This window comes from Malaclemys terrapin, chromosome 16, assembly GCF_027887155.1.
Source record: "Malaclemys terrapin pileata isolate rMalTer1 chromosome 16, rMalTer1.hap1, whole genome shotgun sequence".
Classification (NCBI taxonomy): domain Eukaryota; kingdom Metazoa; phylum Chordata; order Testudines; family Emydidae; genus Malaclemys; species Malaclemys terrapin.
Genome location: NC_071520.1, coordinates 16,870,738 through 16,894,796, shown reverse-complemented (window position 1 = coordinate 16,894,796; position 24,059 = coordinate 16,870,738). Strand labels below are relative to the sequence as shown.

Here is a 24,059-nt window from a genome sequence, read left to right as displayed (position 1 = left end):
GTTATTTGTAAGTAAATATGATTTTCAAATGTAAAGGGCTGCTTCTGAGTTGACAACCGAGTTTGGGAGAGTCGATTTTCAACTGCCATTGTGCTATCATTTAAATGTATAGCATGTACCCATGACTTTTACTATGAATTGTAAAGTTTTTAGATCAGCATGTGAGTTACTAGGTGTGTGTGTGTGTGTGTGTGTGTGTGTGTGTGTGTAATTTGAAACTGAATGACTTATTGTACGCTCCCCCAGGAGTGTTGGCTAGGTGGATGGTTGGAATTTTTTGTTCTAACTGGCACAAGCAGGGATGCTAGTTATCGTAACTGTCAGCAGAGAACTGAAAGTATAGCAGTGGTTTTCAAGATTTAAGTTATGCACCACATAAATCAAATGTACTCGATACATTGCCTTAATCATTATAATTAGTGTAGTTATGGATTATCTTTTTATACAATATTGATCTTAATTAAACATATGGACCATCTCAAATACCTGGTCATTCTGCGAGGCTTCTGCATATGTTGATTTACTGAGCCAATATCTTTTTATAAATTAACTGGATTGCAGCCTGTGTACCCTATTTTGAGAACTGCTGCCCCATAGACTGTTTGCCAAGAGTCACTCCATTTACAAAGCTTTTCGTGCTGCAGCTTAAAATGGCTCACTTTTTATTTCACCAGTAGCCCACAAAAACGACATCTGGAGTGACTGATAGATATTAGAGGGCCTATTGAATGCAAGCAATAAACCAAGACATGAGGCATTCTGACGTTTTATGTAAAATCTTTTTGGAGAGTACAGTTTGACAGGAAGTAGAACCTGTAATGATCCTTTAATTACATGGAGAGATACAAAGCTTATTAAGAACCATAAATTTGACTGTCACTTAGCCCAGATTACAAAGCTGTCAAAGCAGGCAGGAGAATATATTTGTCCCTGATAATGAGGGAAACTTGATGCACCAGAGAAATAAATTAATATTTGTAACCTCTGACAATGAATCGTAGTTTCTGAAATAATTACAGCATTTCTTCATAAAGCCCCTTCACCCCCTTCTTTCCAGTTTACTCCTGTATTCACAGTGCTTTTCAACTGTCAGGGAGAAAAATCCCCCACAGATGCCATTTCAAAATGAGAGGCAGGTCCAGCACAGCAGGGTTTGCATCGAGAGCTCACAAAACTCTACAGGCTGCTTTTCTTATCATTCCAAAGGGGACGTCTCCAATATTGTCATGTCCTACTTGTAGTCAAGTTCAGAAGGAGTGGGAATTTGTTGCATGCCACTCCGAGAAGGAACCCAGCCAATTAATCAGGCTGTTAAACTCAGAACACAAGAGTTCAGCTGGATTTGGAGCTCATTAGCCACAGGGTGTGAAGTAACAGCTTGCTGCTTTCCTTGGACAGACTACTACTACACTGCAGCCGGCCCGAATGGAAACTGTGCTGCTTGTTAATGAGATACCAGCATTTGACACGGAGGTGGTGGTATAAAAGGAGTTATTTTTAAAAAGAAAGGTGGTTAAAAAATAAAATGGCTGAGCATCAGCCCAGGAGGAAGGCACATCCCTATGTCTTTGGTTTAATGCTCTCTCTGTCTCTGTCTCTGTCTCTGTCTGTCTCTAGTTCTTTGACTATGCAAAACAGCCAAATGTACCATGGTTTTGCTGCTGCCTGATTGTCATGTCATTCCTTCACAGATGGGTACTCCACCATCGATCACCGGGACAAAGAGCGCAAATACAAGACCAATGACAATATAGGGGATGCATCGGAAAAAGAGCCTTTAAAAGTAAGCTTCCAGCTATTCCAAAGGCTGCTTAATGTCATTACAGAATGGGACATCCAGTGTCAGGCAGCAAGGAACGTGTGTCGCGAGTACTCAGCAGGGGCTTGCAAATGGTTCGCTATAAAGGCACCATTTCGTAAGTGAGCACTCGTTAGCCTTAAATGGAAGCAAATGCTGCTTTCTAATAAGGGAGCAACTGCAGGAGAGGGTTTTATAAGCGGAGATGTGCTCACGTCCCTGTAGGTAAATAACGGTTTTACAAAAGAACGTGTTTGCTTTATCACTTCCAGCTCCTCCATCTAGATCTATTCCCCAGCCCTAAAATGTATAGCTCCGCAGGAGACTTTGTTCTGAGAATAGTCCCATCCAACAGTTACTTCCCACCCTGGAAACCATGAAGGAGTGTAGCTGAAATCCCGTGTGTCTTTGTAAAGCAGTGTGGTGTGTATAGCTCCCAGCCCTCGCTCAGACTCTCCTGCACATGGACTCTGTATATGGGTCAGTCTCTCTTACCCAGAGCCTTCTTTACAATGAATTTCCAACTCTCTTCTTCCACGCAGTTTTCTTCCTGAAAAGTCAGACTTGAATCTCCCACTTCCATTGTGGGCTATTGCGTTTACCAGAACAGGCTGCATGCAAGTAATTGACTCTAAATTTTTCTTACATTCATGCACAATTTTAGGTTAGTTTTTATAAGCAGTTGCTTTATGCTTCCAGCAGTGCAGTGGCACATGGGATTCCTCCCTACCTCGCAAAAACCCCCCGCATACTCTCCTGTGTGTCAGCACTGGGAAAAACCAGACAATGAAACAAGAGTTTGTGACAGAAAACATTGCTGCGAGTGTTGGGAACCTCCGTGCTAGGGAGCCCTGAGCATCTGTGGTGAAATCTCCTCAGTGTTTTGTGGAAACTCCAGAAGATCCAGATGCTCCAGGGTAAATGGCCGAGCAGTTGAAAAGGAAAGACTTTCCAGTCAGTGCAAGGCCCTGAGCAAAGGCATGCAGAAAATCTTTCCACAGACTGAGCCAGTAGTACGTCTGCCTGGTGATGATGGTCTGTCTATATATTAACGTGTGGACTCAAACACTCACCATCAGGATTGAGCATAGCTACCCCTCCTCTCTGTTAAAGGTAGAGGCCAGCCACAGTCCGCACTTTAATTGTTCAGACACAAATAGTTTTTTCCTTTTTCATTCAAAGGCTATTTAAAACCTTCACCTGGTCAGAAGCTTCTCGTCTAGCAACCTCATTAATATAAGCCATTGTCTTGTGATATCCTTCCAGTGCCGAACCCACCCTGCAAGCTTGCTGTTATTAGCCGGCCTGAATGAGTAGGAGTTTCACGTCATGTGGCTGCAGCGTGACTGAAACACTGACCTCTGGGTTAGCCCAGCCTCCGATCTTACTTTAATATGACCTTCCATTATCCAGTACTGTAAATGGGTGAAGATTATGGCTGTACAGGGATTAGGAGACCTCAGTGACCCTTAAAGCTGTACTGCAAGGGAACAGCCACTGTCGTTTAAAACTAGCTGCCCTATTTAGTCTGTGTACAATCCATTTCTAAACTTGCACCCATCGTGCTGTATATAATGGGAATCACCTTTTAGTGTGAACATGTGGAATGCTAATTGCATTTATGCTTTACAGTCACTAGTAAAGATGGAAAGGAAACAAAATCTTTGGTTGCTTTCACCTTTGCCTTTGGAAGTGGTCGCTGCTTCCTTCATTTGTTTGTCATCTCTGTCCTTTCCTGTTTTACTGATTAGTAGCCCTGATCAAACTGGGAAATTTCTATCTTAAGTGCTTTGGAGCAATTCACTTCGTATTATTCATGGTTCTGTTTTAGGGTAAATTGCCAAAGTGCTACACAAAGATTGAGCCACAAGGCTCTGAGATTGCCACTGATGGGAATCGGGTGTCTAAATCCCAGTTACCCGCTTTGGAAATACCATTTGATTGACACAGATGTTGTTCTGATATGGAAACAGATGGCCCAGCCTGAACCAGAGGTTAATGGTATAAGCTTTCCAATCCACCCAGCCACAGTCTTAGTGTACACTGTAGGATTCTGAGGAGGAGGGTGAACTAGGGGAGATGGCTGCAAAGATTAGGATGCTGTTCTGCAGGAATGACAGAAAATGCTTCTTCCAGAGGAAAGGGGGATAGGGTGGGAGGAGAGAGGATTAGCAAGTGCTTATTACTTTTACCATGTGACACATACAGGTAGCCAAATACAGCCCACAGAGCTGTACAATGCAGCCCAAGGCCACCTTCATCTTTCCTAAGGTTGAGGTGCAACCCACCGAAGCAAGTGGTGGTTCCTTTGTGCAATGCTTTGGCTTGATCGGAGCAGAAATTACTTGCGTTAAGACGGAGCATTGGGACCTGTCTCTTCCTCAGTCTGTGCTTCCTCCCTGCTGAAGATGGAGGGCAGCCCAAATACAGTCTGATTTAGGAACCTGAGGGCAGCACCTCAGTGGCATGTCATGTTGTTGAAGCAGCCCTTAGTTGGGCAAAGTCTAGATGCCCCTTGCACTACCCCATCCAAGAGAAACGGGTGTACTGATTTCTAGCTGGTGAACAATCCAATAACCGTGGCTCAGAGGCTGTATGAGTGGCTAGGAATAATGATTGCAATGAAGTGAAGTGCTGCCGCGAACGCTTTTGTCAGTGCCTGGAATAGCTCATGCCTTTGCCAATTTTGTTTCTTTCTCTCTCTCTCCACTAATTCCCCCCTTGCAATCCTTTGAGCTGACTGATTTGTATGTTTGTGTTTGATTAATCCGCTCTGTTTTGCCTTTAACTCCTCACCCTGTTTGCTGCAGAATGACACAAATAGGAAAAACATTAACAGGAGTAACAGGGCTTCGGTGAATCTGGTGGATGCCCGTGACATTAAACCCCAGCCTGTTGACTCCTGGGTCTAATTTGCATGCATGGTAGGTCCTTTTAATGGTAATTGGTGCTAGTGATTACCTTGTCTCATTGTGCATGATCTGTATCGCTGCAGAATCTTTCCAAGGCTAATGGCTAACTGGTTCCTTTTAGGCAAATGAAAATGCATTGGAAAAGGGATGTTTATTTTGCACACTGTATCTTTAATGAAAAACAATAAACCACTGCTGTTTGATTTAAATAATAACCTGTCAAATAACCAGACAGCGCATTAATATCCTGACCGATGGTCTGTCAGCTGAAATGTGAAGGATCTCTGCTATTAGGCCCTGGGAATTAAACTGAATATAGTTTTTCCTGACTGATCTCAAATGTTTACAGCCATTTCTCTCCCTCCCCCGCCCCTCCGACTCATTACCAGGTTTAGCCTGAGCCCTCAGGAAAAGTACATCCTGACAATTCATGGATCTCCCCTGAGGCTCCCAAGAATTCCATGGTCCTGTCCCCCAAGGGAAAGCTGGTGACCACACACACGATTAAATTTCAAGGGGGGAGAACAGCAATCATTTAAACATGGAGCCACAAGTCCCACCTCCTGCTCCTTCTTCTCTGCAGTTCAAGGCTTTTTTTGGTCCCCTTCTTGTTCTCTACCTTCCGTATGTGCCAAGCTCCTTAAAACTGTGCCAGCTTTTACCACTCCTGCTGTCACTAATCTGCCTCCTGCTGCCCAGTCTGTTATCCATGTTACACCTCCTGGCAGCCCGTCAGATGCCGCATTGTGTGTAGTACAGACTGTGTGGTTGGCTGTGGACGAAAAGAATATCTTTAGTAATCATGAGGATTGCACTACACAGCTTCTCCTTACCCAGTCCCTGAAGGCCTTATTTCCAGAGATGGTGAGCACCCATGACTCCCATTGCTCAGCACTGCAGAACATCAGTCCTTTTCTCTACATGGAAATCACATTAATCAGTGAGACGGAAACTCAAGTCATGAGGCGAGTGCAGCACAATAGGAGGGATCAGAGTTCATGACTCATTCTTGTTTCCTTGATGGGAAGGGCTGGAACCGTCTAGTCACTGCAGCCTATAACAGACCCGTATAAGGTCTTTCTCCAGCTAGGTGGACAATTCTCCCAGACCTGAAGAAGAGCTCCGTGTAGCTCGACAGCTTGTCTCTCTCACCAACAGAAGTTGGTGCAATAAAAGATATTGCCTCACCCAAGTTGTCTCCCTAGTTCTCCCAGTACCTACTCAGTCTTTGGCTAATAACCGTCCCTCTTCTGGTCTTAAACCGCTGACAGGCTGTAGAGCCAGCACTGCCCCACTGTCTATCCTGTGCCTGTGTTGGCGACAAATGGGTCTGTCAGTCTGGCACCTTTCCCTGGCTTTAGGCTGACTTCTAGAAGAAGTACTTCTTTAAAGAATTAAAATTTCTGATTGGCTGCTTTGCTGACCCCCTCTGGGTGCTGGTTTCAAAGAGCAATTCCTCCATCTCCTGAGAAAACCTGGAAGACTTGCCCTGTCGTCACACAAATTCCCGATGGTAACAGACTAAATAAAGCACTGGAGACGGGGGGTGGGGGGAGAGGTAAGATAGGTGTAGGAGGTGAATTTGCAGGGCTTTGGAGACCTCCAGGAGAATGTTTTTTAAAATCTCACGTGAAGCTGGTAGAGTAACTTTGCAACATAAACAGCCCCGGTGATGCTGCACTTCTCGGCTCTTTGCATTCTCTTGGCGACTCTTGGCAAGTAACTTTAAACCTGAAACCTTCCAAGGTCTCAAATTTAGATTCACTTTATTACTTTTCTAAGACCTTAAAATGATGGGGAAGGAAAAGCTCTTATTTCTCTTTTTAAATGTGTGTTGGGGCATTAAATGCATATGGCCGTGAGCAGTGGTAGCACCAGCAGACCCTTTGCCACTGCAGCTCTGCACCTCACTCTTTATCTGCAGCGCTCTTACTGTTCCAGTCCTGAGTCATGCTGGATGAGAGAACACCAACTGGGTGATTTAATGATGCAGACCCACAGGTGACTGGGATATAACCAGCAGATTCCTGCTCACTTGATTGAAGAGTTGAGTCCAGCTCTCAAAAAGTGAAAAGCTAGAGCACAAAAGCCACTAGACTTCCTGGTGCCCCCTTAGGACAATGCTTTCAGTCTGGCGCATTAGGAATCAGAGGCCTGACCCTGAAGTCCTTCCTTAAGAGAAATTCTCATTGAAAGCAAGTTGGAAGTCTCTCCAGAGTACGGGGAGCAAGGTCAGACACAATTCATGGGGTTCGCACATCTGAATTCCCTGGGCACTGCCCTGAAAATTCACCCCATCCAACTACTACACATGTGAAACCCTGGGGGCTCTGCTGTTGCCATAGATTATTTATTATTTGTATTGTGGTAGTACTCCAACCAAGAGCAGAGCCCCACGGTGCTAGGTGCAGTAGGAAGTCGTGGTCCCTTCCCCAGAAGATTGAGATTTAAAGCTTTGACAGCACACAGTAGTCCCACATTTGTCCAGTGATCCTTGGGAGTGGAGGAGGCATCGAGAGAGGGTGAAGGTGCCTTTTTAAACGTAGGGTGAATTTTTGGTGTTGTTTGTTGCTAATTTCTGTCCTTAAAGGAACTATGACATTGGGGGTGGAGGAGGGGGGTGGACACTTGCAGCGGTCCTGCTACCTGAGCTCATACTGTATGTGCTGGAGATCAACACAGGTGATTATTTCATCTATTAATCAGCTATGGCTTTATTTTCCAGGGCTAGAGTCCAACTACTTCTTTTTTTTTTTTTTTTTTTTTTTTTTACTGAGGGGGAAAAAACAAATTTCAACCAACACAGAGGATCTCATTAATCACCACTGCCATTCAGATTCGGAGGGCGCTGCATCAGTGAACAGTCTGCAGATTCTAGGAGGGTGTGGGGAGAAAACAGACAACTGCCATCAGCCAACCCCCGGAGCACCATGCCTTACAGCAAGACAGTTTGCTTTTTAAAACTCAATGACATTCCCACCAGACACAGCCACCTCCCTCCCCGCTCAAAAAAGAAAGAATCCAAGCTTACATCTAACTGGTTAGGTTCTTAGATGACTCTTAAATGAGGATGGTGCCAAGGATGAGAAGAGAAGGTCACGTGGTGGGAAAGAGGACAGCTTTGCAAGTGAAAGAGGAACTGCAGAATATTTGAAATATATCTTAGGTATAGTCATGAGGAAACTAGCACTTTTCATTTGTTTTTGTTTTTTTGGGTTTTGTTTTGAACTGTGAATTTAATTTTTAAAAGATTTTTATATTAGGGAGTTTGGTTTTTTTGGTTTTGAGCTTTTATTTGTTTTTGGGGGGTTTTTTGTTTGTTTTTTTCCACAAGAAATGCAGGAATGTTGAGTGGGTTTGTTGGATTTTAATGAAAGGAGAGAAACTATTTACGCTGGTTGAACGAACTGGAACGTAGACCGCGAAGTTGATGCGAGCTGTATAATCTGCTATTAGAGTAAGCGACATCACACTGTGCTATATTATCATTATATTCTGGTGTAAAATACTTCTGCCTTTTGACTTCTGTAATGGTTCTATTTTTACTTCCACATATGTAAACAGTTTGTTGAAGGTTTCACTGTCCCAATTCAGAAATCTGTGCTGAGAAATGGAGTTGGCTGTCTTTTTTTATTTTTGTTGCTCATGATGATTGCTGTGAAGGAGTTGCTTTCCCCCACCCCCAGTGTTGATGTTGGGTTAATGGTTATTTAATCTTTAACATAATTTTATTTCCCATAGCTGTTAACACATAGGGGAAGAATGGAAGCTTCCTCATTAGGGAGTTCCCATTAGAACATACTGTAATCTTCAGAGGGGTCAGCCCCTTGTATTTTTGATGATAGACTCAGTTGTTATTGGATCCATGCGTGTTTTGGGCTGTCGAGCCTGATGAAAAGTGCTACAAAGGGAACTGATATATTTTTTAAAGAAATCATCATCCTGGTTTTGTTGTGTTGCTTTTTGTTTTTTGTTTTGAGGTTGCACACTTAAGTAAGGGTCAAATTCAGCCGCTTGCTGAGGGTCTACTCAAAGCCACCTGGTAGGCCGTAGGCAGACTCTCTGCACAAGGGTGAATTTTTGCCCCCCACAGTCACATTTTACACATACGCTATCTGATGATGCTATGTATTAAATGGAAATCACTGATTTCCTTCGGGTTTTGATCCAATGAGGGAGAAGGATGAAAACAAGACTCAAATCTCTCTCCTAGCATTGGATGGATACCTTTTACTTACTTTGTTTAGTTACCATTGTCATTTGGTTGCCATGTTTACACCTACAAGTTCTTAAATACAGTGTGATTGGAAAGCACATTTTTGAATCAAGCAAACTTAATTTTGGGATTTCAGTGCCTGCCGTTTCCTTTGTAATTTAAAAATAAAAAACCCACAACAAAAAACAAAATATTACTGTAATAGTAAACGTCTAATTTTTTGTACAAAATTAAAAAACTAAAAAAAAGCAAGCATCAAGAGCTTTGTATCTTCTTGAGTATAATAAAATTTGACAAATACATATATAAAAATAAATATATATATATATATATATATATATATATGCGCGTATAGTTGTGCAGAGGATAGGTTGCCAAAATGGTGTGAAGTAGTATGCAGGAGGACTATTGGTTCAGGGAAAGACTGATGCCCAAGCTACACACACTAACTTGCTCCCCCTTCCCATCTCACGCACAGAGGGGTTACATCTGGGTCCTAAGAAAGGTGATGTTGCTAGGAGCAAAGTAATATTACAGTCATTGGTTATGTTTACCCTTGTGAGAGAGTCCTGTGAGGTCAAAGACGCTTAGCTGGTTGAGGGAGGCAAAGACAGATCCATCTATGACCATTTGGATTCTGATGGGCGGGGAGTTCTTTCTTCATGTAGATGTAAACCATAGAGAGTGAAACCAGACACATAGTTTTACTGTATATTCTAACAATGGTGCTCTTTTCATACTTGTTCTACCAATAAGTGGAGACCCTTTTAACCAGGCTGTTACACAGAAGAGTTTTATACTGCTTTGGTTTCTGTACCTTGTGTGTTCTTTTTGTATATGAAAGGATTTAAAAAAAAAAAACTTGCTTCAGCAATTAGCAATGGAACCTTCTTTGTAACCTATTAGAAGTGCATAAGGAAAGGTCCCAAGAGACTCTGGCATCAATCTGTCCCTGGTTATTTTTATCAAAGTATTGTATTTACCAAAGGAGTCTCAGCAAAAGATTACTGCAAATAACTAGCCAAATGTTGCAAGGCTTTTCTGCTAAGTCTTTGCGATGTAGTTATTCTACAAATATTCCAAAGCCAAGGAGAGGTTAGGAGGGAGAATGGCAAAAGGGGAAGGCTGTAGGAAACACCCTGGGGAGATGAGACAGGGCAATAAACTTAAATGATCTCCTATCTAGAGAGAGACCCCAGCAAAAACCTAGATCTAAACACCCATGGTATAGGGATGTTCAAAATCTGGATCAGAATCCAGATTGGGCAAATGGCCTCTCTATAATGGTGCGAACCAAAAACCCAGGGGTGTTTGAGAAGCAGATCGTGTTTTATATTCTAAGCAGAAACCATCCTACCCCATTAGAAGGAATGGAACTGGATGCTTGGAATAATTTGTGGCTGATTGTTCTTTTACCTTGTTTCCTGCTTAGTCTTTTTGTGACTGCTTTGTTTGCAAGGCTTCTTGCTACTGAGTAGAAGACACCTCACCTTCCCCCCCCCCCCAGTTAATAGTATGCGGTGTTTATACCAAGAGGCAAAATATCAGGACTGTTAACAGGAGCAGTTGGGCTCTGACCACACTCACCACAATGAAGATGTACTCAGAGTATGTAGCAATAACAAGAATTTAATCCTGTACATTTCATTGCTTTTCTTCTGCTCCTCTCCTGCAAGCCTTTCCCTGGACATTGAGCAGAGAGAGGGATCCCAAGGCTGACTTAGACATGAGAATGGCCTCCAGTGTTGGCAGCACCTCCCACCAGCCATAGACCAAATTAGGAAACTCTCTACTTTAAAATGACACGGCTGATCAATCCTAGCATCACATTTAATCAAGCGGCAGGGAAAGCATGTTGCAGAGGGTGGGCTCACCTGTGAGAGGCACACTCTTACAGAAATGTATTGGTGCAGGGCCGATGTATGGTAGCTATACTGTATGAGGTCCCATATGAGGAGAGATTAGAGGCTAGGACTTTTCAGCTTGGACAAGAGGAGACTAAGGGGGGATATGATGGAGGTATATAAAATCATGAGTGGTGTGGAGAAAGTGAATAAGGAAAAGTTATTTATTTTTTCCCGTAATAAAAGAACTAGGGGCCACCAAATGAAATTAATGGGCAGCAGGTTTAAAACAAATAAAAGGAAGTTCTTCTTCACACAGTGCACAGTCAACCTGTGGAGCTCCTTGCCTGAGGAGGTTGTGAAGGCTAGGAGTATAACAGGGTTTAAAAGAGAAATAGATAAATTCATGCAGGTTAAGTCCATTAATGGCTATTAGCCAGGATGGGTAAGGAATGGTGTCCCAAGCCTCTGTTTGTCAGAAGGTGGAGATGGATGGCAGGAGAGAGATCACTTGATCATTGCCTGTTAGGTTCACTCCCTCTGGGGCACCTGGCATTGGCCACTGTTGGTAGACAGGATACTGGGCTGGATGGACCTTTGGTCTCACCCAGTATGGCCATTCGTATGTTCTATAGCTAGTTGATAACCTACTGGGTCCTTTCACCTCCCCTGCCAATCCCTCCCCCCTACAACCCACCTGTTGCTTCCCAACTATGTATGGGCTTCATTTGAGAAGATAGGGACTGTGAATGAAGGAAGCACTAGGCATTTTAGTAGGTTTTGAATGCAGAGGTGGGAAAGCAATAATGTGTGAGAGAAAATCAGCCTGAAGTGAAGCAGCTCCAGGTCTCAGTTCAGTCAGGTCTCAGGATTAAGCATGCAACCTCCTCCCTACTGTTTGCTCCAGACACCTGCACTATGACAGCCAGAGATCAGGCCCACATAGGAGCAAGGGCTAGAAAAAACACACCAGAGTTTCTAGTGTGTCCTTGTGGAGGAAGCTAGCAGGACAGTGGGTGCAGGCTTCCTGTTGACCGGGAGGAGGAGGGAACCGCTGTTGCCTCGGCTAGAGGGCTGTGATAAATGGGGGATAGTTTGATTCCCTCAGGGACTCAAGTTATCCCACAGAGCTCTGTCCCTGGACGCAGCCGTAGCGCAGCCCCTGGCACTATGTTGTGACCACTGAAGAAAACAAGCGCTGACTTTGCTGGGACTGGCATGACTCAGGAGCCCCCTGTGATTGTAGGTTTGGCTGCTGTGTGTTGGAGTAATAGCTGTAACAGTCAATAGGTTCCTATAGATACCTATGGTGGGCCAGGCTGTGCTCAGTGCACGATTCTGGGAGGGGTGGGGAAATATGGGGCTCCAAGCTAAGCCACCTTTCTGCTCTCCTGATTCTGGAGCTGGCCAAGTGCCAGTTCGCCCCTCTACATAACTTGGAGGGGCCCAAAGACTAGTGGCTGGACTGGTGGCCCACAGATGGGTTTGCCAGCTGTAGATTCCTGGAGTTTGGTGTGCTCTGGCCACCCCTAGCTTTGTTCTCAGGAATGCCCCCTACAGAGGGGAGAGTGAATGGCACAGAGCCAGCAGCACCCTTCTTTACCACCTAGGGATTCCTCCTACAGCTCTCAGAGCAGCACTGTCTCCAAAACATCATGAATGGGTTTGGGGACAGGAACTGGCCCAGGATAGAGAGAGAGAGAGGAAGCAGTGGTTTGCAAGTGTGGTTCCACCAGTCCAGTAAGCGCTTGCCAATACTGATGAGAATTGGTGACGCATGGCCTGCTAAATACAGTGCTTGTGATATGTAAAGCACTTTTTCACCTGGGTGCAACTCCCAGAACATTAGGATGGTGAGTGTTGCAATTTTGTCACTTACCTGTGGCTTATTGTGCGGTTTAGGCTTGATTACCAAGGGGGATGGGTGCATTATAAGTCCCTAGACAGCGGAGGCCAAAGGCCATAATAATGAGATTGATTTTATTACTTCCTGCTCTGACACTCCTCATGGGCTCACTCTTTCTTTGAAAAACATAATGTGCTAATAGCTTCAGCCCATGCTTTTGTGCTGTTGGGGTTGGGTGTATCTCTCTCCCCCCTCCCATACTTTCGAAGGTGTTTATAGAGGGATAGTTTCTGGCAAAGTCTCTTCACTGTTCTGCTCCTAAAACGCTGATGTTTCCTTACCTTTCACAGAAAGGTTTCCCTCTGATTATCGGTACAGTAACTAGTCTAGTGCATTAAGGGACAGTATTATAAACTTTTTTTTCCTGTCTTAAATTTACATTGGGGTAGAATGTTCAGAAACACGATTGCGCAATGAGTGATGAGGAGGAAAGAGCCTATGCTGCAAAACCTGCCAATCCAGTTGAGGATATAATTGTTCAGCAAAACAAAAACATAACTAGACTAAGAAGCTTACTGGTAATTAGTAGCTAATGTGTTTGTAACTATCATGTGCCTTAAAATTTTCATGGTAGGAAAATAAACAAAAAAAAAATCACCAATGTGTTTTCTGTAATACTACTCGACATTATCACTGTAGTTTAGATTGGTGGGGCTTTGCATTGTATTTACACTGTACTATAAACTGGAACACTTAGAATGGTTTTATTTTAAGAGTAAGACGGGGGGGAATAAAAGGTGAATTATGCTTTCATAGAACAAATGTTACCATAACAGAATGTATTATTATAGGAATTTTCCATAACACCGATAAATAGAATGCTTGTTAGAAACCAGGTATGTAGGATAACAGTTTGGTGTGTTTTCAATAAACCATGCCTGGAAAGAACATGTGTGCCATTGGTTATTTGTATTTGTTACATCAGATGTCCTAAATATTCTCTGCCACATAACATCATTCAGCCAGGGTACAGAGTAGCGGGACCCAAGCGCAGGCCAGCAGTGTGCTGCGAAAAAGCCTCTGGTAATGAAAGTGATTGGCGTATGCTTTAATGTACTGCAGCTGGAAACAGTAATTCTGTGGCTTATGTCAGCGTAGCAGAAAGCCATATAATGACTTTGGAGTGTAGATCATGGGTTTATTAAGACACAAGGGTGTTTCTGGGGCGGGGGGGGACAGACATCTGCATGGGTCTGTTCAAAGGACTGCACATTTGGACAAGCATATCTTACTGATGGCTTTACCATGTGTGAGGTCACTGACCTTTCACCACGCTTGCTAATAAAATATTTTAGTACACCACGTCACATGGCTGTTAAGTGTGTGTGTGTGTGTGTGTGGTTTAAAAAAAAATCAGAGATCCCAGGAATTGACTGGCACTAAATGCAAGCTTTGGGTAAGATGTGAGAGACTTCTCTCTTGCGCTTTTCTTTTTTACATGCTTTTAGGGTATATTAGATCATTTAGTTTTACTGCTGTGGGGAAGGGAGACCCACCCAGAAGCTGAGGAGACAACTTCCCAGTACATGACATGGCCAATTGCTGACAGATCTGTTGTGTTAATTTTGATGGAATAGCTGGGCCCAGGCAATCAAAGGTGTTAACGTGATCCTATCACTGTACAACACTAAAGAGTTAAACATGGTTCAAGGTTTTAAATATAGAGACCTCAACCTGCTTAGTCTCATCACCATTAAACATTTTATAAAGAGAGAGAGAGAGAGCCAGTCAAAGCATTTCAAATGTAAAGTGTAGTAAGGCTTTCATTTTACAATATTTCTCATTCCCTTTTCCTTCAGTAGTAGAAAGTTTTTATAGGGAACCCCCAAACGTGCCCCATTTTACAGTCTTTTAGATCATGATAACTGTTCTTTTTGGGGAAAAGAGAAGTTAGTTGAGCTGGTCTGGACTGCTGACAAAGTCCAGTCCCATTCTCTTCAAGATCAAACAAGACAAATGGACACAAAAAATGACAGCAAAGAACAACCAGGGTAGAAAATGCAGTTTCTGTCTCTGGTGCTGACTCACTTGCAACTTCCTTCCTGAAACAACTCAGTACCGCACATGGTTTTATCAGCCACCGGCAAGACCTAGCAAACCAGTACGAGCATTGCGAGGTGTAGGGCGTTGCTTTTAGCTGCCTATCTGGTAATGAGCTACAGCAGTGTTGTAAAAGATGCAGCCTTGTCTGGCTAAGCCAGACACTTACTAGACAGAAGGGGATTTGAGAAAGTTAGAAAAGAGAAGAAATAAGGTGGAGAAAGGTCAAGGACACGTGAAGGAGGGGTAACAGCAGGAACCCAAGTCTCCCATTTCAGGTGCTATTCAGAACTTAACCCAAGTGGTAGAAGTGATGACGTTATTGGTTCCCTCTCTCTGGCCTGGATTGGTCAGGACAATGAAGGCCTAACAGTGTTGTTGTGGATCCTGGCATCCCAAGAGATGGTGGGGCAGCCATAATGATAAAGTTCTCTCCTTCCAGTCCACCAATTTCCACCATTTTGATTCCCCCCAAAGACTCCTTTTTTAAGGATCCCCTAAAGGAGGTGGTGAGTGGCACAGGTCATGTCCTCTGTATTCGGTCCACCGATTAGGTTAGTTAATTTCTGATTTCATTCATTTTGTTTATTAGTTATGATCTTAACACCATCCTTGGGTGGTATCAGCAGATCTTTTTGTTTGACCTAATCCAGTCTTCCACTTCTGTCAACTTTTATATAACAACTGTATGTCACAGGCTGAGTTGGATATTTGTGACCTTGGACAACATAGAGAACAAACCTCTGCACAACAGATCTTCTCTGAGGTACTGACTCTCCCTGGCAGGTTCATCAATGTTGATCAGATCAACAGGGAGATTGATGTGGCAAACAAGAACTGGATAAATTCATGGTGGTTAAGTCTATTAATGGCTATTAGCCGGGATGGGTAAGGAATGGTGTCCCTAGCCTCTGTTTGTCAGAGGATGGAGATGGATGGCAGGAGAGAGATCACTTGATCATTGCCTGTTAGGTCCACTCCCTCTAGGGCACCTGGCATTGGCCACTGTCAGTAGACAGGATACTGGGCTAGATGGACCTCAGTCTGACCCGGTACTGCCATTCTTATAATGTCACACTTCCTGACCTGCACTCAAGCATGGGAAAGGTCCAGCAAAAATCTCTAGCAGCAATAGTGTCCTGCAGTGAGGAGGCGAGGTTTTCCCTGGAAATTAAACATTAGTAAATCATATTACTGGTCAAACTTCATTATACCATTAATAGGTTATCACTTTTGAGGTTCCAAAGACCTTTAGCTGTGGATGCTTGTTAGCAGTACTGGGGAGTTTATCTTCAACTTACCCCTCCTTTAAATCTCAGATGTCTAGAATGCATCTCAAGCTGTTGTGCAAAATCATGTGCTGGTCTTATATTCACAGACCGAACATCTCATTTTACAAGTGATGTGGCTCTTACTCTCAGAATCTGGCTCCTAGTAGGTATTGCCAACGTTCCGCTGCAGGAAAGAATCTGACTTTTGTTTTCATTATGGCTGCACTAAAGTGGTAGATGCTGTAGGTAAGATACTGAGCTAAAACAAATATGTGGTTTCTACAGTTGACCTTTTACAGCTGTCAGAGTAGTTTCCTTTTCAGCTCATCATCTTCTGGCCAAACTGGAGAACGGAGTCCCTGAGGTGAAAGGTTAACGTGGGAACAATTGACATGAAATATCACAGCCCTGGTCTGTTTCTGATTTCAACAAAATCTCCAGTGAGCTTCCTGTCACCACAGTGGGTGTTCACCAGGATTTTTTTGCTTCCTACTGTGACAGCTTTATTTGTAACTACAGGCGAGTCGCATCTGATGTGGGGGTTAGGTTCTGAAGTCAGCGCATAAGGCGAAAATTGCGTATAGTCAAACGCTCACTGAGTGGAATGGCGGGTGGAATCGCCTGCACTACAGGTATAGTATTTAAATAGTTATTTTTCTCTTTTTTGTTTTGTTTTGCCGAGCGCGTATAGTTAAAATCACGTAAGTTAAATACGCCTGTGATGCGACTCCACTGTAATGCACAGCATTGGCAATACCAGGCTGTGGTACAAGCTGACAATAAGTAAATGAAAAGTTAAAGGGATGTTAGCAACTTTGGTTGACCCCTTGCCTCCCCCAATCATTCAACTGTCATCTTACCTGTTTAAAAAGCCAGTTTTTGTGTGTACTGGCCCTCAGCCATAATGGGGGGTGGGGTGGGAGGGTGAGGAGATACTGTAGTAGGAACTGACCCGGTCTGTCTTGTAGCATGGCTCACTACCACTGGGCCCTCCCAATATTTTCCATTGGGCTAATTTATCTCAATTAGGATTGCTTAGAATTGATCATTTGCAAGGTGAGTTGGGAGAACTGGCTGGAGGAATTTAATTGGTAGTTCCCATCAGTGGCACTTTACAAGCGGAGGGTCTTTGATCAAACACTCAAGCTTCGATTTACTGTTCCATTGAGAACAGGATTGTGAATATTTGGGTTGTCTTTGACACTCATTGCAATAGGATGATATTGCATTGACTCTCAATTGATGCTGGGAATCTTTAGGACGCTATCTACCCCTGTACAAAGGAGGCTATTCAGATAGCCTACAGCCTTCACTGCTTCCACAATCCAAAGTCTGCTTTTACTCTGAAAAGCAGCTCTGTTTGCCAATCATTCAAATTCAGCTAGGTTCTTTCCTTTTCGCCCTTGGTCACCAGTAATAAATAGTGTTACATGGGTCTGGCTGAGGGTAAAATTTGTCCTTGCATTTAGAACTTGGTTAACAATTTGATGATGCATGAACCGGAATAGAACTGAGCCGTTCCATAGCAATGCTGGCCCTGTAGTTCTAATAGGAGGAAAACACTTCATTTTGACCTTAAAAGAAGTGGCTGGGGCTCTGACTGCATACAGAGCTCACATTGTCTCTTTCCCAAATAAAACTGCCATGCCCCATGAGGGAATCCACTCTGTGTAATATCTACACCAACCTAATGGCTTCTCTGTACTTCTCCCTGCCATGTCCTGCTTTCTTGATATTCTCCTTGCATAATAACACATTTAAAGGGCTGTAGGCTACAAAATGAGAACACTTTTCCCTGATTCTGTTTTGCAAAGTACAGCAGAGGACTGCATCACAAGCTGCACCTAAACCTTTGTTGACATGCAAATGCTCTCACGGCGCTTGGTTTGCTTCAGAATTCTTACATGCAACAACGTCACAATACAGAGCTTCTGAGTAGACCAGGCATGCAGCCTCTGACATGTGTTGGGCTTCATCAATATCAATAAGTCACAGATTGTGGTGAGAGGGAGACTTAACTGCAATCAAAGGCATATAGGCTAAAAATGGAAGAGGCCTGCCAAAGTTATGACCTTTAAAACAGTGGCTGCTGGACACTCACCCCCACGATGTAGATGGGCTTGTAAATCGTGTCCTCCAGGTGTTTTGCAAACACTTTTAAATCACCAGAAGGGCTTTGATACCATGCCAGTGAGTTATGCACATGATCACTAATGATCTCTACAGCTAGGCACTTATACGTTGTTTACATTTATATTTCAGCGTGAGAGATGGCTGCCCCTAGAGGCTCAGAAAGGAATGACGCACACACCCATGCACAGTACAGCACTGAACTATTAGCTATGGGCACTATATGACATTTTTACCTCCTGAGGCATCAGTTACTGGCCACTGCTGGAGAGTCAGTCCTGGAATGGATGGACCTGGGATCTGATCCAGTAGAGTTTAAGGCTGAGAAAGACACATGATTAGCGATTTTCCTTATCAAGGTAAATTATGGTGGCTTTGCCTCATTATGTCTATTTGGAAAGTAATGCATCCACCAGCTGGCTGGGTGTCCTAAACCATGATGGGGCCTGGTAAGTCCTAGTGATCAGAGCCATGGCAGTAGGGCCTAGTGATGAGAGCCAAGGCTCAGAGCCGGAATCAGGAGTCCGGAGCCGGTTTGGAATGAGACCAGAGTTGGAGCAAGGCTGGAGCAGGACTAGAAACAGGGTCGGAGCAAGAGCAAGACTGGAACAGGCTAAGGTTTGGGGAGTCTGTTGCCACTGAGGCAGGAGAGAGTTCCAAGCCATAGCGTGATGTTGAACAGACTGAGCTGTTGTTCCTCCTGTGAGGCTTATATACCTGCCCTGAGAGTCACCAGACCAGTTTCTGGCTTGTGGATTGGCTGGGGCCTAGCACAGCAGAGACTCCTCACTTTTCACAGGGTTCCTCTAGTTAACTGTGTCCATTTTCAATCTGATCTTACAACTGTGGTTAACTTGCTCTCCTTCCCAGTTGTATTGTTTGAAGTCTTTGCCAAGCTCATTTTCACTGACTTAGAGATGTGATTCTCTCCAGCTCCTGAGCCAGAATAAATAACACTTCAGGGAGGCGAAGTGCAAACGCAGCTGGCTAAATAACATGCCTGTGAGAATCCAACGGGGAAGGGGAGAGGGAGTACATAGCTACTGCTTTTAGAAGACAGGGACTATTTCTGGAGCTGCTCCCTGGCTTGAAACCTACAGCGGAAGTGCTGGGCGGAGTCCATGTGGAATAAAATGGAGTCACACACTCAGTAACTGCACAAGTCATTTTTTCCCCTTCAATTTTATTTATAAATTTTTGAATTTTCACCCAGTTGTGCAACAGCAATGGGACACGCTGAGAAGTGCCTGCCAGTGGACTATTGCACCGTTTGGGTGACTAAAGTTACTTTGGGTTTGGCCTTGTACCTTAATAATCCTTAATATTTACTGTAATGTGAACACAACCCAGAGCGTACAATAATCGCCCAGAAAAGCACAGCCTGTTGTGTCCTATTATAAATCATCAGCCAGCACCTTACATTTTTGCAGCTCTTGGCTTACAGTAAGAAGCATATCCTATCCCCAAAGAGCTTACAGTGGTTATGTACAATGCAAAGGATTGGAAAACAGCATTTTAATCAAGGACTTGGCGGTTTATGTGCATTTGGTAGTTCATTATAAAGAAGCTGCTCCCTTAATGCTACTTGTCCGTTCAAAGGACCCCGCGAATGTATATTTTTATCCATTTATTTCGTGTAGCCTTCCTGCTCCCTCCCCCACAATCACATTAATTATCTTGTCTGCCTTGCCCACTATCAAACTGTGTTGTGGTGTGTTTTGTTTTCTCCAGCACAGAACACCATGAATTTTTATTGGGAGCTAGCGAGGAAGGTGTGTGATGTAACTGAAGGATTCTTCACCGCAGTGCATTGCCAGTTATTTAGCCAAATAAGAGCTGCTGAAATATTCCTTCCCTGCAAACTGTGTCTTTCTCTCTTAGAAGCGATTAGTCACTTTTGGCTTAAGGACACAGAAAATCACAGCGACTGCTGAGTCTGTTTCACTCTTGGCTAGTAGGGTTTGAACTCAAAGTAAACAGATTGGTTTTGCTGTTTGGCAAGAAGCAGATTACCTTAAGGGAATGTATATTATCTTGGATGCAGATAGCCATCTGAAAAGAGAAAAAAACAGGCCTCTCCATCTAATCTTTGGCTGGCTACCCTACTTATGCACATGCTCGCTAGACCTTGGTTTCCCTCTTCTCTAAACCCATCTTCTTCATTATAACTTGCTTTAATTACAGCCCCAAAAGTACAGAAAGCTAAACATGAAGCACAGACAGAGTTAACCTGTGCAGTTGCATTTACAACACTTGAAACAACAGTTGGATACCAGTGACTCCCTTTATCCCACAAACACGGCCTTTTCCATGGCATCCTTCACTTTCATGTACTCCACGTGCGCGGGATAGTTGGTACATTCAAAACGGTTGTTATTGCGGATGTACTTAATGAACTCTGGAGCCCCAGGGACAATGACGTTGTCAGCCAGGATAACAGAGCCCTTCCTCAGCAGGCCATGGTCCTAGAAAGAAGAGAGACTTGTGCTTGGTGAATCTGTTCATTTTAGAAGAAGCTAACGTTTGATACGTGCTAGTGCAAATCACTTTCATAGTAGTGACATTTCATGCTAAAGTGAATTCCTGTACTAACAGGCCAACATGGGTTTGATCAGGAAAAAATAGCCGTGACACACTCTACAGGTTCTGCAAACAACAGCTGAAAAGCTGGATCTTTCTGCTAACATCATCAGCAGTAAAAGAGTTAATGATGCTGATAGGAAATTGATGGCATTAGGATTCAGATTCAAATGAATGGGGACAGGTCATGCCTAAGTTACTGTTTCTGGCGGTCTCTGCAGAGTTAAGAAGACAACTCTGTAATTCACATTTGGAAGGATTTCTTCACACAGGGAGAGACTTGACCATTCCTTTTGATTTCAGATTAATATTGAAATTTTGCAGAAGCTGGTGAAACCATCAGAGAGGGGGCTGCCTGGCATTCTGGGCAGCAAAGTCTCAACGGGGCCCTCGCCCACTACTAGAAAAACAGTTTAGGACTGAGATTTCCTGTGCTCAGTCTTCCTCAATCCCATCCAACCTGGCGACAGGGCGTGGAGCACGGTTAGTGCCCAAAGAGGGCCAGGCTGGCAAGTTACCAAGAATTCAAGGGGCATAATTAACTTGCCATATACTCGGGCATCCAATGTTTAACAAAAATAAAGCTGCAACCATATCATTTGCTTTCTTGTATCTTCCTTCACAAAGAGACATTGCTTATCTGAATACACAAGCAATTTTCAAAATAAAAGCCTGCAACTTATCAGCTTTCTTCCCACCCTGCAGTTATGGGGAGGGTTGCATCTTTAAGACTCCCTGGATGGCTTTTACCCTGCACATCAGTATTGTAGAGGCCACTAGCGGTTAGCTCACCATGCTCGCCTCTTGATTGTGTGCCAATCTGAAGAGAAGAGGCGGTTTGGGAGGTATGTCGATATCCTCTGGCCTGTACTTTCTAATAATCAGCTCAGAAACTCAAGTGAAAAGGGCATTTCTCCAGCTGTAATTTCCAACACTAGCTGCTGTGTCATTGTGACTCCGCTGATGATTGCCAGCTGCTCTTTGTATCAAGGACCTTTTCTAGAACTGGGTGAAAGGGAAACTGCCTGGGACTCAAACCACACCCTGGGCCATCTGAAATGCTTGTCAAAAACGATGTTCAAAATGCCAGGTTGGAAAAACATTCAAAGTGTTTCCTTCAGCCGGTCCATCTAAAGTCCCTTGGTGATGTTACACTGCAAGGACTCCAGAGAATAAGCAAAACACTCTGGTTTGTAATCACATCAAACTGTTGACTAAGAAGCTGGAGCCATATGATTCTCAATCCTTTGCTTTAGCTGGCTTTTTTGCTTTGTTTTTTTAAGGTTCAGAGCTGGAAGTGGTGCTCTAGCCCTCCAAAGAGCTGGGAGCTCGGTAACTGTTACAGAGCAAGTTTAAAAATGAACATTCTTGGGAGGCAAAGGAATTTCAGAACAAAAATATTCTGTCTCCCAGCTCCTGATGTGTAAATTCAATGGTGGGTTTAAGTCCCAAAGAAACCCTCTACTTTTTAAAAAGCTGCTTGTAGGGAGGAGAGTGTGGGAGCCTAAGACAGAGTGCTTGTATTCTCCAAACAGGGGTGGTGAAACTGGTGCTATGCCAGAGAGGGAGACTGGGGCTAGTGCGAAGCAGTCAGCAGAGAGGCTCATACAAGAGCGAGTGGGTAGATATTTGTGGAGAATGTAACTGAAAAATGGCATTTCCATCCAATTAATCATTTAGTTCTAGAGATAATCACAGGTCTAATGGTGCTATTGAGTTGTGCTATTATGTGCATTTGCGCTGTTTTTACAAACACCGAGGCTGTGATTATCACTGGGTTATTTGCTGACGTTTGGAAATACCCTGGGGTCCTCAACTGCTCTCGTTTCTCATTACCTGGCTGTTTAAAGCCAACCCATAATTTGCTATTGCTATTGTAGCCTCCTAATTTTGTAATGAAGAGTCATTAACTGTTACCGTTGTTGCTGACAGAATCTGTCCCCACGTCTAGCTGTGGGTGGAAAGAGGCTGAATGGCATTTCCTGGAATGAGAGCCTAGCATGGTCCTAGGAATAGTCTTCCCTTTGCTAAGGGCTGCTTTATAGCCAATCAGATGGTAAGGATACCCCAGACGTTCACAGAAAGAAGGTACAAACATGTGCTATCAAGATTGAATTTCATCCAGGAACACAAACCCCGACAACAGTGTTTGCCCTCAGGAAATTAGTGTTGTGAAGGCTGGGAGAAGTCTGAACTTCTCCAAAATTCAGGGCATTTGGATCAGGTGTCCTGGCTTAATCTGATAGGGAAAGACTTAAGTCATGACGTTCAGACCCAAACCTGTACTTCTCCAGTGTCTGTGGCTGGTTCTCATTGGGTATTCAGCTTCAGGCCTTTCCAGATAGGAAGATCCTGCAAGTGGCTGAACAATCCCTGGGAAGTGCTGAGCACCCTCCGTTCCCATTGACAATAATAGGGGAGGCAAGGGCACTTCGCACTGTTGTGACTCCAGCCCCAAAGCTCCATCCCTTTTCACCACATGGCTGGTTGGTTGTTAAACATTCCTCTGGCAAGTGCCCCGCTATAGCTATAGAAAACACACACTGCCCGAATGTTGTGGGAAGATCTTACAGACATCTGGATATTCACTATGGGGGTTTTAGGGCTGAAATCATTCCAACTCACAAGCAGCAGGATGGTGTCTGGCAGGTATCTATCTTTCCAATGGTCGAGAAAGACGAAATCCAGTGTGTCCACTTCATGCTTTTTCTTCAGCTGTGGGATAATTGTCTCCGAAGGGCCTTCTAGAATTTTCACCTGAAAAGCAAATTCATCTCATGTTGATCTGTGCACCTTGTTTTAAGCACAATGCCCCTCACCCTTTAAGTTGCAGTCAGGCTTCCGTGACCATGTTAATAGCCTTGGTGGATAACTTCAGCTGCTGGCTGGCTTTGGATCACATGGGCTTTTTTGATAAATTGACTCAATTATTTTTTCTCCCTGCAATTATAAGAAGTCTGTGACCTTGGCTCTGCTGGGAAGAGTGACTCTCTGCTGGTGACAAGGGAATCCCTTGCTGAAAACAGTGTGTGGCTTGGCTTGGAATTGCAGTCACAGCTCAATCAAACCTCCTTGTCCAAAGCAAATAGAATGTACAGAAGAGAGGTTAAAAAGACGGGTTATTTAGTTTGGAACAGAGCCTGCCGCTGTGTGTTCTTCTTCTGGCTCAGATAGCTGGAAACTTGTGAGAATAGCTCATGCAGTTTGGGGAAACTCAAACTGCAATCCCTGCTCTCACTTGGGCCCCAATCTCTTTCCAAACCCCAATCTGGATCTGAATCACACCACTCTAAGAACATAAAAATGGCCATACTGGATCAGACCAATGGTCCAGCCCAGTATCCTGTCTTACAACAGTTGGC

General features: G+C 43.9%; 2 protein-coding genes across 7 annotated transcripts in view; one reads left to right on the top strand and one right to left on the bottom strand.

Moving 5' to 3' along the window:
* The window catches only part of ARVCF (ARVCF delta catenin family member), a 426,585-nt gene extending 413,021 nt beyond the window's left edge, over positions 1 to 13,564 (top strand). Inside the window, exons 19-21 of one of the 4 annotated variants that reach the window (XM_054006116.1) lie at positions 1,692 to 1,783; positions 4,609 to 4,722; positions 7,488 to 13,564. In XM_054006116.1, coding sequence (XP_053862091.1) covers positions 1,692 to 1,783; positions 4,609 to 4,710 — 194 coding nt within the window. In that variant the 3' untranslated portion in view covers positions 4,711 to 4,722; positions 7,488 to 13,564. Of the gene's footprint in view, positions 1 to 1,691; positions 1,784 to 4,608; positions 4,723 to 7,435 lie in introns of all 4 variants that reach the window. The other 3 variants (XM_054006117.1, XM_054006118.1, XM_054006119.1) reach the window with 3 other exon arrangements.
* A 5,704-nt stretch (positions 13,565 to 19,268) lies between these two features.
* The window catches only part of COMT (catechol-O-methyltransferase), a 31,531-nt gene continuing 26,740 nt past the window's right edge, over positions 19,269 to 24,059 (bottom strand). For all 3 annotated transcript variants that reach the window (XM_054006887.1, XM_054006888.1, XM_054006886.1), the window contains exons 4-5: positions 23,323 to 23,454; positions 19,269 to 20,582 (exon numbers count right to left, since the gene is read on the bottom strand). In XM_054006887.1, coding sequence (XP_053862862.1) covers positions 20,403 to 20,582; positions 23,323 to 23,454 — 312 coding nt within the window. In that variant the 3' untranslated portion in view covers positions 19,269 to 20,402. The remainder of the gene's footprint in view (positions 20,583 to 23,322; positions 23,455 to 24,059) is intronic.